Source organism: Mauremys reevesii, linkage group 4 (assembly GCF_016161935.1).
Source record: "Mauremys reevesii isolate NIE-2019 linkage group 4, ASM1616193v1, whole genome shotgun sequence".
In the NCBI taxonomy this organism is placed as follows: domain Eukaryota; kingdom Metazoa; phylum Chordata; order Testudines; family Geoemydidae; genus Mauremys; species Mauremys reevesii.
Genome location: NC_052626.1, coordinates 98,225,992 through 98,243,839, shown reverse-complemented (window position 1 = coordinate 98,243,839; position 17,848 = coordinate 98,225,992). Strand labels below are relative to the sequence as shown.

Sequence of the window (17,848 nt, the reverse complement as noted above, 5' to 3'; positions counted from 1 at the left end):
AAAAAATGGGTATTGGGTGACTCCAATCAGAAAAGGTTTAAGAATGCTATTAAAATGTGCAAGGTAGCTTCAAATGCTATTGCTCAAGAAGGCCAGACAAATTAAAATAAGTCCTAGCAGAAAACAGTGTGTGCGTAAAATAATTTCACTATTTACATAGTATGCCTTTAAAAAAAAAAGAAGCTAATTTAGTCGGTGCCGCTTGGAGTACTAACAATTTGTTTTGGTCAGTTCTGGACAGTTTTACTGGTTTTGTTTTTATCTCTGTAACAGCCCATAAATAACTGGGTCAGGAATATTTCTGAAGGGCCAAACTCACGTCCCCAGCACAAAAGCTGGGTAAATGAATGTTACAAGGGGGATATACAGGGAAATGTGGGAAGAAAAGGAATCCTTCATAACCCAGAGATAGGGCATGAATCAGTTTTATAGCCAGTTTGTGGCTGCTTCTGAAGCCTCTGAGTCACAGCACACTATGTTCCTCCTACAGAGACCACTGGCCCAGATCATTTGCATGGTTTGTCAGTGCACTGGCTACACCTTTTCCCTTTCCTCAGCCAGGAACTTGAGGCACGGATTCTCCTAGGCAATATTCTACATCCTGTCTCCCTCATGAAGCAGAACTGTGGTGGATTTGCTCCTGAGAACATATTTGCATGAGACTAAGACAGAGGTGGGCAAACTACAGCCAAGGGCTGCATCCAGCCCTCCAGATTTTTTAAATGCGGCCCTTGAGCTCCCGCCAGGGAGTAATGGCATGTCGTCCGTCCGGTTACTATGGGTAGGAGCAGCCAGGGGGCTCTGCATGCTGCCCTTGCCCCAAGCACCACCCCCACAGCTCCCACTGGCCTGGAAATACGGCCAATAGGAGCTGCAGGGATGGCACCTGCAGACAGGGCAGCACACAGAGCTGCCTGGCCACGCCACTGTGTAAAGGCCGGAGTGGGGACATGCCGTTGCTTCTGGGAGCTGCTTGAGGTAAGCGCCGCCTGCAGCCTGCACACTAGAACCCCTCCCACACCCCAACCCCCTGCCCCAGCCCTGATCCCCCTCCCGCCCTCCGAATCCCTCGGTCCCAGCCTAGGGCACCCACCTGCACCCCAAACCCCTCATCCCCAGCCCCACCCTAGAGCCCACATCCCCAGCTGGAGCCCTCACCTCCTCCCACACCCCAACCCCCTATTTCATGAGCATTTATGTCCCACCATACAATTTCCATACCCAGATGTGGCCCTTGGGCCAAAAAAGTTTGCCCACCCCTGGGCTAGGATGTCTACCAATGTGATATATACCATCATGTGCCAGCAATGTCCCTCTGCCAAGTACATTGGCCAGACTGGACAGTCTCTACGTAAAAGAATAAATGGACACAAATCAGACGTCAAGAATTATAACATTAAAAAAAAGTCAGAGAACACGTCAATCTCCCTGGCCACTCGATTACAGACCTAAAAGTCTCAAAAAAACTTCAAAAACAGACTCCAACGAGAGACTGCTGAATTGGAATTAATTTGCAAAATGGACACCATTAAATTAGGCTTAAATAAAGACTGGGAGTGGATGGGTCATTACACAAAGTAAAACTATTTCCCCATGTTTATTCCGCCCCACACACACACTGTTCCTCACAACTTCTTGTCAACTGCTGCAAATGGTCCGTTTTGATTACCACTACAAAAAGTTTTTTCTCTCTCCTGCAGGTAATAGCTCACCTTAACTGATCACTCTAGTTAGAGTGTATATGGTAACACCCATTGTTTCATGTTCTCTGTGTATATATATATATATCTTCCTACTGTATTTTCCACTGCATGCATCCGATGAAGTGGGCTGTAGCCCACGAAAGCTTATGCTCAAATAAATTTGTTAGTCTCTAAGGTGCCACAATTACTCCTGTTCTTTTTGCGGATACAGACTAACACGGCTGCTACGCTGACACCTAAAAACCCCTTATTTATATAAACAATGGGTGTTCTTACCGCTCTTGTGGTAGTTTTAATAAAGTCAGCATTACAGAAAAAGAATGCGACAAAGTAGTTATTTACACTAAATCTTACGTAAAACATGAAGAAGCACAGTCCTACACATATACCTGTCATTTGAACAATCACCTCATAACTGCTTAAACAACCTCAATCTCTTCAAACTTGGAAAAAGTAATATTTCTCAATCACAGCTATTTTCATGTAATTATTTCCATATTCCAAGCAAATGGAACTATTTAGACAGGTTTATGAGCTGATCTTGCTTTTGAGTGACAGACAAATGCACAGGAGGGCTATGTGTTTTGCCAACCACTTTTCATTGCGTCGGCATAAAAACTGCTTGATAAAGGAAATAAGCAATCTTACTGTGGTAATTATACTCTATCTTATGCATACTGGAAAAAAACCTTGCCATCTTATGTATAGGAAACAGAACTCAAGGTTAGGGAAAGCAATAATAATTATTTAATTATTTATTGATAAAATCACTGTTATCTAGATTTGGTTCATTTTGACCAATACTGCTTTTCTAAAATAACATTACTGATATTTGGACACATGGCTATGGAACTTTCACTGCTTTAAAAATGTTCAGACTGTTAACTTAGACCCTGAAAAGCACACAGGTCTAAGAAGAAATATAAATATTAATAAATCCCATGTTGACCATAAATAACAAATTCAAGGCTAAGCTTTCACCTTTGGGCCTATTTGTAACATTCAATATCAGCATGAGTCTAAGATGTGGTGAGTTTTTACTATGAAAGATACAGTGCATCATATAGCCATACACAGTTCATATTCAAATAATCATCAACGTACACATCTATGGCTATTTAAATTTATTACAAATTGAAGGTAAAAGCCATACTATTTTTAGTGTAACAAATTATATACAACATTACAAAATGGTGTCAAATTATGGGGCTGTATTCTTCGTTTTCTAAACGATTATGGGCTGTATTCTAAATTATGAGGCTGTATTCTTCGTTTTCTAAACGATTATGGGCTGTATTCTAAATTATGAGGCTGTATTCTTCGTTTTCTTCTAATCTGCATGACAATACAGATGCTATAATGATCTTTCTGAATTTCTTCTCATTACACCATAATGTACACTATACACCACAAAAAGTTAATATTAAAACACGGAGAAACATCTTTAAAACAACTAGCCAGATGAATTAAAATGAGGAAATTTGCTTGACCCTTTGTTTTAAGAATGGAAACCCATAAAGAGCTGATATTCAAAGATCTTTCTTTTACATTTTGTAATGTAATTCTTAGAACTTTAATGATTTAAAGGAAAAAAGGTTTAGAGATACAAATTACCCATAGCAAACATTATCACACTCTAAAAATGTAAAATATTTTAAACATATTCAGATGTTAGGCTGAAACCCTGCAGACTTTTAGATCAGACCTACAATTTCTGACAAGTACATGCCAGTAGATAGGCAGACCAAATAGTTCAAATGAAGGCCAAAATGATCTACATGGTTTATTTTATTTTAGTTTGGCTGGAATAGGCTGTTCAGACTTTGGCTACAGAATACTTAAAAAAAAATAATCATTAGGATCATCTCAAAATCAAGCAATAAACAGCTGTAGGGAGTACCTCTGACACTAAAATCTCACCACTGACAAACATGAATACCAGTCCCCCAATCACTTTTACAGGTTAACTGAAACCAAATTAAAGCTGTCATCTTTACAAGGTAGTCAGAATTTTCTCTCTAGCCAATAAGTAATTTTTTGCTATGTAACATACAATATCATTAATCAGATAAAATAAACTATTACTGTTAAAATTGTCTTTGGCACGTGAGACAAGTAAATCCATTTCTGTATTGATGGTCTATAGTGAAAGGGGATTCTCTAACTGATATTGTACCAATCAATTGGCACCACTTACTGGATAATGGATGGTCTATGCTTTTGTCCATATTGGTGGCACTTTTCAGAACCATTGGATTTCACCGTGCAAAATGTCAGTAAAGAACTCTCAAGCTAAGGTTCTCAACAGAAATAGCATAAAATAGACAGATCCTGAGCTTCAACTCAATTGAAACAATTTTAAAAGGCAATTTCTTTAAGGATGGCAATATGTTTAATGGAATAATTAATATTTTTCAAAAGAAAACAAAAAATTGAACATCATATTACAGTATGAATGGAAAGGAGATTTAACACTATGGTACTGAATAGATGTACTTGGTTGGCCAGAGCAACGTGGATCTTGGATTGTTATCTTTTCAACTCTAAAGGTCTCAGAACTCTATGGACAGATAACACTTGTTAAATCTACTACAGTGCATTGCCCCCGATCAAACTCTATTTTGTTTCCCCACCACCACCATCAATGCTGTTTTAAAGTAACCAAGGAGGAATGGGAAAGGAGGCCAAAAGAAGCATAAAGTACCTGTAAAGTACAGTTCATCATCCGCACTATGTAATCAAACTGCTGGTGATCCAGTATTGCCCGATTTTGCTGAACATGCAGGCTTAGCTCCTGTGTGAGGCACTGTCGAGCTGCCTTTCCTTTTAGCGCCCTCAATGCAGCGGGCAGGGTCTGCAGAGAAGAAATCCTAACCTCATTAAAGTGGCATTTCAGATCATTTTAATGTCTTTAATTCTTTGTCAAGACACTTCAAATAAGAACAGTAAATTAAAAGTCCAAATGAATCCAGAGCCAGAACATCAAATTCTCATAACTGATTTTTCGCTAAACCAGGCATTGACTTTCAAGCTCTCATTGTTCTTTTTATATACATAATTAATAAACTGCAGAAATTTTCTGCTAAATCCCGAAGTGGGAAAAATGAATACAGATAAGTAACAAAACGAATATGAAATCAGTCAGAAGATTATTGTGCATGAGAGTGAGGGCTCTCTGTCACTCTGGTCGAGACAGAACATATGACAGGCTAGGTCCTGAGAATCTGTCCTGATATATAGTGAATTATAAAAATTTTCAGCATGAGATTGGGATGGACATATTATTCACAAGCAGTGGAGCCACTAGTATGTTATGCAGATCATCCCAAACAAGTGCCAATAAAATCTTTATACCATGCCATGATGTATTCTAAATAAACTACATATTTTATGGAAAAACTATTTTAAAAATGCTTGGAAAAATTATTACTAATTTTAATGGGATTCTTTCATACCCCTCCACTACTAAAGCCAAGTGACTTAGTACATGAACTCATCTATACAGGTCTCCATGGAGAGCAAATTTATAGCTAAATTTTAGAAATCTCTACAAATTTCCTAAAATAACTTTTCCAGACATATCTAGAATTCACTGCTAATATATGTCATTTTACAGCCTTGATGAGTTCTGACATAATTAAACTACATTCCTATTTCAGGATCGAATACTGTCTGGCATGAACCACAGATCTATGAAATTTGAAAGACAACTTCCTCCAAATCTAATGAGTGGGGGGCGAAATAACATTTCTGGATCAACTTTTTCCCCTCCCTTTAAATGCGGCCACTAGAAGTTGCTCAGAGGTTTGGAGTGTTGGAAATAGTCTCAAAAGAGGTGGATTTGTGGGCACAATGCAGGTGAGACAAAGACACTTAAGAATTCATTTTATCACATGGATTTCACCACTACATATGTGATATATGTACAAAACTGAAAAAATAGTAGAATTAAAGCTCTAATTTGTTTTCTGAATCAAGTTGACAATCCACTTGGTTTTCTGTCCTGAGCTTTTTGTTGTAAAAAGAATAAATAAATGATATGCTGTTGAATTAACAGTTGTAAAATTCCATGGACGGAGTCCACAAAAGCTGGCCATATCTGAAAGGCAGAAATAATAAAACTATCAAGAATAACAATTGCGGCAAGTTACCAGTGGATTTTACTAAAAATGAGTAAGTCAAATAGTTAAGCACTGTCCTGTGTTCTATACATTGTACTAAATTCTGTTATCACTTTTAAAACAGACAAGAATTAACTCAATTGAAAAGTTCAGTAGAGCACCTGTTGGCAAACAATGAGATTAAGGGCTAGTCTACACTTACCTGCCGGGTCAACGCGGTGAGTTCGACTTCTCGGAGTTTGAACTATCGCGTCTAATCTAGACGAGATAGTTCGAACTCCCCGCGCGCTCCGGTCGACTCCGGTACTCCACCACTGCAAACGGCGGTGGCGGAGTTAACCTTGCAGCCGCGGACTTCGATCCCGTGGCGTCTGGACGGGTGAGTAGTTCGAACTAGGGTACTTCGAGTTCAGCTACGCTATTCATGTAGCTGAACTTGCATACCCTAGTTCGACCCCCGCCCTTAGTGTAGACCTGCCCTAAATGACTATGCCTATTTTTTGTTTACATTCCTCACAACTGAAACAATTAGGCTGAACTCTCAATGATCTTTTTTGTAAACCCATGTAGAAAATAATATGTGATGAATAATCTCTGGGTGGTTAGCCAAAAATTGAACGATCAGACTGAACATTAAAAACAGGTCTTCAGAGGGAGCAATTGTGCATTACCATATGGTATGGTATTTAGACCATTTGGTGGTTATACTGCTTACCATTATCACTCATTTAAATGATTGAACAGATAATGAACATTAAAAAACACGACAAGAAATGTGACAGGGTTTGTGAGGAAGTCACTCAGTCACTTACCATGTGCTAGTTTAACTTGGAGGCAGTAAATGCTTATTTAGGAGAGTTAACTTTATCATTATTATTATTATTATTACCTTTTCAGTCTCCAAATTTTTATTTTCAAATATGAATGAGATGCAGTTTCTAACAACTTCCAGCCTCTGTGCACTGTTGAAAACTGTACTGGCCTTTTCCATTATGGAAACTAACAAAGAAAGAGAAGTACACACAGATGTGAAACAGTTTCTCTGTAAAAGCCACAAATAGTAATTAGACAGTACTTTTAGAAAAATTCTAACATGGCTTCAAGTCTGAATTTTATTTTACTAAGTTGGTTGTCATTATTAGGCTTATACGAGAAGGAATTTACAAACTGTTAAGTAGCCTTTAAAAACAAGTTCTTGCTCAGTCTTGCTTTTCTTCAGTTACCCTTATGCAGGACAGCCTGCTGCTGGCTTGCTGGTGGCCGTGCTCTGAATTTTAAGTGGAGTCTTTATTTGCTTGTTTTGGTTGTCTCTTTCATATAGGCAACCAGACTCCAACCTGTAAAACTAAATTAACAGTATTAACATACTAATTGAGTCTGGATTTCAAGATCACTATCTTAACCGATATGGCATGAAAAAAATGAATTCCCATGACCCCTGTCATTTATTTTCATCTTACTGTACAGGGATAGAAATCACAGTTACATGAGCACAACAGTTTAATTACTTCAACTTGTACTTCTTTTTAAAAAAATTCTGCCCTTCCTGGCTCCTCGTCTTAATCTCTCTTCTTTGGTTTGTCCACATGCACAGATTCATGTTCGAGTTGCTACCAGGCCAGTTGATAATGAACTAGTGGAGAATCTTTCTTCGGCTCCATCTCACAATGCTAACCATACTTTTTTTTTACACTCACCAAACTCAGTATTACAGAAACACATCAAATTTCTGTTTGTAATTTCACTTTCCTAAAGTTATACTCGCTCTCTGACAACCTCTTTGTTATGCATGTTTTGCATCTTTGTTTTGCCTTGCTGCAAAAGCGTATAACCATATTGGTTATCTCTCCTAAGTTTTATATCCAACAAACTGCACTGGCTAATTAAAATAGGTCTTATTTTTTAGCCGGCTGTAGGTTAAACAGCTGAATAGTTCCATATTTGCCTGGTTTTTAAAGAAACAAAACACAAAGCATTTATTAAATAAATTGATAGTTCACTATCCATTACTGCTGTTATCATGTACACTGAAACAAGTGTAATGCAGACACTCAAGTCTTGCATGCAACTTGATGTACCTCATTCTTCTACTAAAACAAAGGGGGTAATTCATCATTTTCCATGAGGATTCTTACACTCAAAAATGTGCAAATCAATGAACCATGACAAATTTCAGGTAGCCAGATTTTTCTGTTGACAGTCCAATGAACATTGTGTATATTGTGCTAAGAATCATCCTTTTTGATAACCTGATTAAATAATACATGGTTCCTTAAAGTAGAGGAACCTAGAGCTGTTTCAAAGAATTTACAAAACTGGATCCTCTATAATAAAAATCCTCAGAAGAATCAAGCATTTAAACGATCTTCTGACTTGAAAAGCAAGTTTACAACTCAGTTCTCCTATCTAGAATTTGCTGAATTCTAGAGATTATTTGATAAAAGATCATTCTCTCCCCCTCTCCCCCCCATCAAAAATAGAGAGAATGCCACGGATGTGAGAGCAGAATATGCCTTTCCTCCCTACACCCACATAAGAGCTCCTATGTGTACTGACATAGCCAACATGAGGAAGGGGAATTAATATTAAAAAGGTGTACACTGGAAAATCTACAGTTCAATCAGATAAAGGCAAGTTCCTCATTACTTTCGGAAACTTTCTACCTGCATTTGTTCTGAGAAAGTTTATAATACCTAGCTCTTATAAAAAAAGGTATTGAAATGGCACGCTGATCTTACATTAATTCTGAAACCAACCCACTATATACGTGCTGAATTGGGAACAACAAATTTGATACATTAATGATATGTTCAATTCATTACAATAGGAATTCCCTTCTTGCTTTCCCTCATCTCTCAGTAAAACACCTCATTAAAACACATTTTAATTAAAGTAGATGTTTTCACTTATGCTAATGTGGATTCATAAATATACGGCAGATAACAATGCAACATACCAACAGGTGGACCAGCAGGAACCACACACTTTTTTTCTACCCGAGTAGCAGGTGGTGCACTTTGGTTCTTAGCCAGGCCTTCTTGAATTAGTTCCTGAACCCGGCTGTCATTAATTTTGGGGAAAGGAAGGATATGAACTCGTAAATGGGATCCCTCCGTGGGCCGTGGAACTTTCTGAAATGCCATGTGAGGATTTGGATTCTCCTGCAACCAAAAAACATAACATCTTACCCTAATATAGTTATTTTATATTAACACTTCATATAGAAGCAGCACAATATCTTGGAACACACACAAATAAAGAGTAATCACTGAGTTGTCACTCAATAGGTGAAGTTGGCAGGTGCTCCCCGCTACTGAAAAAGGCCTTAGTCTTTGTAATAGCACCAGAACATTTTAGCATTACAATAATCTTTGCATAAGCCCAAAAATTTCTTCTACATTTTGCAGGCATTGAATGTTTGGCTTGTTGAAAAAGCGTAAAGCCCAATTTCATGGACAATTTGTGTGCTCCTCATGCTTAAAAAATAAAAACTCTACATACTCAAAATGACACAGTAATGTTATGTTCCAAATTCTCATCAATCCAATCCCCTTCACTGTAACTTTCTCAACTTCGCTTTTATGATTTTAAAGGATTTTATGAACTGTTTAATTCCTGGGTAAGCTCACATGATGTTGAAATGACAGAGAAATGTCACAGTATGCTCCTCAGCCACACAATTTATAAAATGAGTTTTGTTGGCATTCAAAGCAACTCAGACCTGACCGGTGGCCAGGACTGAGCAGAGTGAGTACCATTGAAAATCAGCTTGCGTGCCATAGGTTGCCTGCCCCTGGGTTACACCAAGGGAGGTTATGGAATCCCCATCGCTACTGGTTTTTAAGAACAGGTTGGACAAACAATTGTCAGGGATGGACTAGGTATACTTGGTCCTGCATAAGCATGTAGGGATGGACTAAATGACCTCTCAAGGTTGCTTCCAGCCCTACATTTCTAGGATTGTATATGCCTCATGCATTAGTGGTCACTAAGTCAAGGTCCTAGAAAAGACATCATGTGTCAACTCCTTTTAAAACAGAGAGGATAAAGAGCACCAAGACCAATGACAGCCCTTCAACCAATAGACTGTGATGAAATTAAAATTATTTTTAAAGCATAAGCTATAAAGTAATCAATTTAATTAGAAAAACATGCTTCAAAACATTAATTATTTCAGAATTGTATTAGAGCTTTTTTATGGAACACTGCAACTTAAAAAAAAATTTCTACAGTTCTTAATTCTAAAAACCTTTTAAGTTTTCCCCACCCTTGATCTGAAATGCTTTGATCTAAGAATTATTTGTCACGCAAAACTAGTTTACAGTATAACAAATTCATCCTCTTCATCTGAAGAAAACAGAAATTGGCCTAATCTTCCAAACATTAATTTGGATACTATGTAAGGTCCTTAAAGCAGCTCAGCTGAAGAATCACTGGGACTCAAGTGATTTTATTTTTATATAAAAGGTATCTAAATCGTCCCTCAGTTTGATAAGTGATACTTGCAGGGATGGTGATATGATATTAAGAAAAAATTGGTGAAACTGAGATTTGCAACCCTGGCTCAATGCAAATCTTAATATTTTTGTATTAATAGTTTTTGCCTGGGTAAAAAGCCTTGTGCTAATATAGATGCATTTAGACTGATCTGGAGCATTATGCATAGCTGCAAAGATTTCTGAATATACTCAATCCCTGAAAAGAATGTTAAATTATTCAGGAACACTGGACTCAGAAAAGGTAGTTAAAGACATGATAATTCACATCCATTCATATTTCATTCACCATTCTGTGTTCTTTATTACTTACTTTTTAATCCAAAAAACCCATTTGCCCCCCCCCACTGCAAATTGTAGGTAAGAGAACCTTTCTAAGCAAAAAAGAAAAAAATGTGCAACCTTAACTTCAGAGCAGGGCAGGTGTCATAGGTTTATTCCCCACTTTGAACTTTAGCGTTCACAAGATGGGGACCTGCATGGACTCCTCTAAATTAAAATCCTAGTTTAGATCTGGTTCTCGCTGCCACCAGTCAGTTTTTAAGTGTCTGACCCACTCCCTGTTCCCCCAAAACTTTCCCTGGGAACACAGATTCAAACTTGAATCTCAACACAATGGGAAACAAACCATTTCCCCCCTCCCCTCTCCTAGTGCTTAGGAGAGATACTTGGATTCAAATTCCTTGAATCAAACCAAAGAGGGATTCACTTTCCCCCCTCCCCTTCCCCTGAAAATCCAAACAAGGGAAGAAATCAATCAAGTTCTAAAAGGAAAAGATTTTATTAAAAGAAAGAAAGAAAGTACACTATCTCTGTAATACCAGGATGGAAAAATATCACAGGGTCTGACTTATAAACCTGGAGAGACTTCCCCCTCCCTCCTCCTCAGAATAATCATTAACAGCAAACAGAAATAAAGAATTTTTCCAGCAAACTCACAATTGCAAATACGGAAAGCAACTCAAAAGACTAATCCGCCTTTTTAACTAATACTCACTATATTGAATAGAAGAGACTATTTCAGGAAACTTGGAGAACTTGAAGGATATGACTGGCCTCTCTTAAATCCAAAAAGAGACTAACTCCAAACAAAGAAAGACAGACAAAGACTTCCCTCCACAGAGATTTTAAATTATCTTGTCCCTTGATTGGTCCTCTGGTCAGGTGTTCATCAGGTTACTGAGCTTGTTAACCCTTTACAGGTAAAAGAGACCTTAACCCTGATCTGTTTATTTATGACAGCAGGACATTGATTTATTTGTTCCATTAGAATGATCTCTACATTAGCTGCTACGTAATCAGTATGAGGCTGGCCTCAGTCTCAACACTTATGTGCTGTGCTGCAACGGAATCATGTAATAGGCTTCTATAACTGCAGTGTCTACTCAGGATATCTGGTTGGTTTGCTGTGGCTCTGTAGGCTGTCTTGGGATCTCTCTGTACCACTATGAATGCAGTGCTTCTCTTACATGCAGACATGTGTTCTGCCTTTTAGTAAATGTAGCAGAAGCCTGCTTTTTTCAGGAAGACCTCTCCCATGGTTGGTATTAATAGCATTGTATCTCACTGCTACTGGGGGTGGTGTGAATGTCAATCAGATTGATAAGAGATTTACTCTTCAATCAGCTACTTTCTGGGATTCATTGTTAATCATGCCAGTAACATTCTTACATTATTTGTAGTGAGGTTCTGCCTAGGAGCCCAGTCACAGATCAGAGCTCCACTGTACCAGGTGCTGTGCAAACACAAAGAACTCGAAGTCTGCATATAAGACAAGAGAGAACTGGTGGATACACCAAACAAACATGGGAGCACAAGGTAGTAACAAGACAACATTGCTGAGCAAGGGAAGAGCAGTCAAAACATACCAGTTGCCTAATTACTAACAAGTTCTTTGTAGGCATCACAGCAGAGGAGAATTTTAAGATGGGATATTAAGGAGAGCAACGAGGTGACTTTATGAGTGTTTAAGAGGGGCTCCTTCCATGCATGGGGGAGGAGAAGAGAGAGTAAAATGCTTGTTTTAAAATTTAAGAAATTGGCAATGAAGGCTGGCATCATTAGCAGAGCAGAGGTGGAGACTGATATCTCAATAGTGTATACAAAATAACTCGTGGTACGGGGAATAAGCCATGAAGGACTTAAAAATGAAAAAGACTACTTTGCGTTTCATGCGGTGGAGAAGGGTGAGCCACTGTAGGGTTGCAAGAGAGGTGTGGAATGATTGAAGTGATGAACCATAAAAATGAAGTTTACAGCTGTTTTTAAATGGATACAAATGGTACTAAGTTGCATTTCTCATGGACAGAGATGACAATGTTGCAGTAGTCAAGATGAGAAATGAGAAGGGTCTGGAGAGAGATTCAGCTACGTGGACAGAAAGAAAAGGCCACTATTACAGCCCTGGCTGAGTCCCCCTCTCATTGCATGGTCACCAGTCAGCTTTACTGAGCCTAACCCTTGGATTGCCTGTGCTTTCAAGCCACTTGGGTCTGTGTAGACTCAGGGGATAAGAGGGAAGGTCCTCTCATGGATCATTAAAATATAGGACAAAAAGGTAAGAATAAAAGGTCAGTTTTCACAGTGGAGACAGGTTCCCCAAAGATCTATACTGGAACCAGTGCTGTTCAACAGATTCATAAATGATCTGGAAAATGGGGTAAACAGTGAGGTGGTAAAGTTTACAGATGATACTAAATTACTCAAGATAAGTCCAAAGCTGACTGCAAATAGTTACAAAGAGATCTCATAAAACTGGGTGACTGGGCAACAAAATGGCAGATCAAATTCAACATTGGTAAATACTAAATAATGCACATTGGAAAACCTAACCTCAACTATATTCCTTAAAGAGTCAGAGCCAAATTCTACCTTCATTTATATGATATACAATCTCATTGAGTCCAATGGTGTTGAATGGGGCATGAGGAAAGAATTTGACCCTTTGCAGGGAAAACAGTAAAATTCAGCCTTTCGCTTTATTGAGACAAATTCTCAATGAAATCAAACTAGGGAGTATTGGGCAAGCCTGAGATGTCTAGAAGGTAATAAGCGATAACATGGAGCATATATGTGGGTATATTCTAGCCAAATCCTAATCTCTCAGATACTTCCAAGGGAGGTTATTAATACTTACTATGTCAGCAGGAAAGTCAACAAATTATATCCCATATCATTTTTTCAGAAGATGCCAGTGTATTTCATATCATATTAAAACAACATGTGTGTCATGTTATAACTCTGGTAAAGAAATGTTAAGAGAACAACATCATGAGGTCAGCCTTTAAAAATTGTAAATTTTCACATTTCCAGCCAAGTTCATCAAACTTGGCTGCATTGAGAGTATTGTTCCAGTGTAGTATCATTAGTCTTTCATTCCTATAGTCTTCTACAATTACCATGACAGAGGAGGTCCTGTTAAAAGCTGCAGCAAAAAGTTTTAAAAAAAACAAAGAAGCAGAACTGGATGGCTATGAATTTGGGAAGTGTGATATCCAGTTCAGTTTTTCACCTCTTAGTCACTAGTTTTAAATCCATCCCAGATAAGTAGTAACCAACTGTCAACACAAGCTGATGACTGTTTATGTATTTAATTTTACGAAAGATAAAAGAAAGCTCTTCTGTTTTCTGGGTAGCAAAATTCTATCTGTAAAGTTTGTCAATCTAGCATCAGACTAAATGATTGAAGGTATTCTTAGCTAGCACTTTAATCCTTTATGAATGTAATGAAAAATTACATCTGAGAAGGCTTTTCAAGCCATAGGTTTTGCTATTATGCAATGTGGAAAATCAATGCCAGTGATTAATCACACTAATGCAGATTCTCTGCTTCTAAAAAATAAGTCCTGAATAGGACCTGCATGCTGATAAATGTAGATGATGTGCAGCACTTATTCTGTAGAAAAATGTTCCCATCTTTCTATCTACTTAAAATCAAATAATCAAGATTCACATTATGACCCCCACTTAAATTATGGGGAAAATCAAGCCTTATACTACACAAATTCCTGAGAATAAGTGCCAGTATTATGCCATTCCAGGTGTGAAATCATCAGGAATGTAAGTCTAAACTATCAAGCTCACTACATAAAAATAGTAGGGAACAGTTGTCAAATTAACCCCTTCAACGCCTTGGGCGGTTAAGAATGATTACACCAGGAACCCTTTACATAACTTTTGGAATGTATGTTGTGCACCATGATGCTTTCTATTTAAATAGATTCAGATTTTAATATATGTGGCTGTATGCATGACAGTCTGAGGAATATCACTTAATTGTTAACTACAATTTGTCACCGGTGGTAACTTTGTTTTCAAGTAATTTTATAAGGTCCGTGATTTAAAATATTTATGCTCATAAATTAGACTAAAATGAATTAATATTGACTCTCCATTTTAAGAAACATTAAAAGTATTGTCTAAATAGTCACATGCGCTTAGCGTTTCCCACATGTGGCCGCCATGGGTTTTTCTTGTGGCCACAGCCTCCTGGGTAGTGATTAGGAGGTGGGGGAGCAGCAAAGCATTCACCCTTCCCTGGGGCCACCAGTAGGGGTTGGGCCCTGCCCCCCTCTGGAGCCACAAATGCCAGAGGAGCAGGCAGCCTGTGTGAGTTCCCCTTTCCCAGGGGCAGTGGGGCTTGGGCTTCGGCCATGGGGATTCTGCTTCCGGCTCCGGGTTTTGGGCTCCGGCCTCACCACCCTGCCCTCCATTGCCCATGGCCACCGTCTTCCCCAGCCCTCCATTGACCTGGCCCCCGCTGCCTCCCTACCCACCTCTCCATTCAGAGCTTGATTTGTCCACCGACTTACCAGGGCTGAGTACGTCTGCTGTGAAAAGCGATATTAACAAACGTACAAATATCAGTTTTCAAAGGAGCAGACTAGCAAGTCTAAAAAACAAACAAACCAGCAATTAAAAACCCCAAAAGTAACAACAAAAAAGAAAAGAACTCGCAAAGCACCTTATTTTGTTTCTATTCTGCTTAGGTCCAGTAAAGAATAGTGACAACTGTACATTATTTTTATTATTGAGACTGAAAAAAAACCCCTACATAAATAAATTACAATGATTTGGACAAGGATATGAGCATCTTTATTTGTTTTTTCTAAAGTTAATAAAGTATTTTAGGAAAATTTAGGAAAGGGTTGGTGGCCGCCCTCTAAGGCCACCACAAATTTTCTTGTGAGAACCCCTGGCTTTCGGCTTGTCTACACAGGGGTTTAATAAGAGGATCAAATGCAGTGAATGCAGTTTGAAAATGGTTTGCATACACACAACATAATCCATTACTGTGCACTCACTCCACATTTGCCATGAACTCTGGAGTCCTCTTGCCAAGTGGACTAGGTTTTGCTACAAATTGAATTAGTGTGGTCTAATGTTCACGTGGACAAAACTGCTGCATACCATTTTCCCCCCAATGTTTCTAACAGTGCCTTGCAAGTCAACCATTACTGACCTGCCTGTCCACCAGTGTACCTTCCCCTGACTCTGATGTCAAGTTCCCAGGACATCTCCTCCTCCCCATAAAGGCTGGCACAGAACCAGAATTTACCTATTTGTTCCTGGATCTGAGTGTATCAGCATTCTTGTGATGCAACCACGATAGTGCTCCAGAAGTCCCACAACATACTTTGCCCAGCTGTTTAAAGCTGTGCTGGGACCTTGGATCTCATTGCTATCTGGGAAGAAATGTTGGTGCAGAAAGCTCTTGTGGTCAGTCACCTGAATAAAAACCTTTTTATGGACGTTGCCAAGCTGATGTCTGAGAGGAGCCATGACTGGGATGCCAACCAATGCCAGATAAAGATCAAGCAACTTGGGAGTAAGTACATTGAAAGGGGGGACAAAAGGATACAATTCCGCAAGGGGCATGTGACCTGTCCATTTTATGAGGAGCTTGCAGGATCCTACACAATTATAGCACAACCTGTCCAAGACACCACGTGGAGCCTGCTGGCCACACTTTCCTGCCCACTATGGACAACCAGCAAGGCCTGCTGGAGGATGAGTGGGAAAGGATGCCAGAGAGGAGCTGTGCCCTGATAGACAATGATCTTTTTGGGACCCAGGACCCTGACACTGGTCAACTGGAAATAATATCCTGCTGCAAAGTACCCCAATTCTTGCCTTGCATTGGCTGAGGTTAGGTCCCAACCAGAAACCCAGTGCAGAACTGAAGGGCCAGATTCTCTGGAGGGAACTTTGGAAGGGAAGTACCTATCCTTCCCATTTTTTTTATTATTATTGTGTTATATTGTTTTTCTACATTCTATTCCGGGGGCCCCATGGAGGTAGCCACTTCAGATGAATGTGAGCTAGGAGACCTTCCAAATATCCAGCCCTTGTGCCCTCCCTCCCTCCATCGGCCCACGCTGTTTGGCACACCCCCACCAATGTTTCCAAAATGGTGGCTGTTCCACATGAGTGACTGGCCTCTGTCTCATGCTAAAGCCATGACTATTGACAGTTTTCAAAACCGTGGCATAGAAGGTGCTTGCTCATTTGCCTGTTTTCCTTTCTCATTCCCTTATCTGTCCTGCCCAGCAAATGCCCTTCCTGCCCTATTCCTCCCTGAAATGGCAGCAGACAGTAGGCACAGCTGCAGCCTCTGCCCCACCCTCTCTCTTGCAGCACATTCAAATAATGAAAAAATAATTTGTGCGAAGTGCAACAGTTTATTAAGACAATATTTAGAGGGAAAGACGTTTGATTGTGTTCATAGTTTACATGAACATCACACATCTGGTAAAGGTGCAAACAGAACTCTTCCCTGATGAGATTTAAATGTCCTGTAATGTACATTCTAGTTGGCAATCATTGCAGGACTCTATCTATTTTTCTTTGCACTTTATGTCTGCAATGGAGATAAAGCAGAACTTAAGACTGAGAAACGACTCAATTTTGGTTCACACATTATAGGGAATTGGCTGCATGCTCATTCCCCCAATATAATTCACAAGCCCCTTCCACTCTTGCAGCACTTCTGGGAGGATTATCCTGGTGAGCAACTTCAATGCATATCTTTCTGGTTTGCTCTTTGGCTTTTTGAAGAAGACTACTCTCTGCTTTCTAGTCACCCACCTCTGTGTAATGTCATCAAGAGTCAGGGCAACCTAAAGCGGATGCAGATGGGATTACTATCTGGCTTCACACCCCGATGCCCTCCATAACCCCTCCAAACCCACAGATGCAACTCAAATGCACAAACAAAACTGCAAAACCAAAACTGGAGCATAATTCCACCCCCCATGCCACTAAGGCACGGTGGCAAATTGCATATGCAGCAGACAGTAAAGTCACATACACATACCTAAAAAAAAATCCTATCATGGCCTGTCTGGTATATGAACAATAAGTGACTGTTTCCCCCCCACACACACTACCACAGCACCTGCAATAGCCAGACCATCAAGGACAGGGCCTCTATCTACTGTTGAGAGGCTGGCCCACCTGAGGGGGCAAAAAAGAGACTCAGGAAGTGATGTTTGGTCAACTCATAGCAAAGTCCCGGAGAAAAACCGCA

The 17,848-nt window shown here is 39.4% G+C and overlaps 1 protein-coding gene across 3 annotated transcripts in view; it reads right to left on the bottom strand.

Moving 5' to 3' along the window:
- Positions 1 to 17,848, bottom strand: part of SBF2 (SET binding factor 2) — a 599,778-nt gene that overhangs the window by 186,043 nt on the left and 395,887 nt on the right. For all 3 annotated transcript variants that reach the window (XM_039537930.1, XM_039537931.1, XM_039537932.1), the window contains exons 14-16: positions 8,781 to 8,985; positions 6,714 to 6,823; positions 4,408 to 4,557 (exon numbers count right to left, since the gene is read on the bottom strand). In XM_039537930.1, the coding sequence (XP_039393864.1) occupies positions 4,408 to 4,557; positions 6,714 to 6,823; positions 8,781 to 8,985 (465 nt within the window). The remainder of the gene's footprint in view (positions 1 to 4,407; positions 4,558 to 6,713; positions 6,824 to 8,780; positions 8,986 to 17,848) is intronic.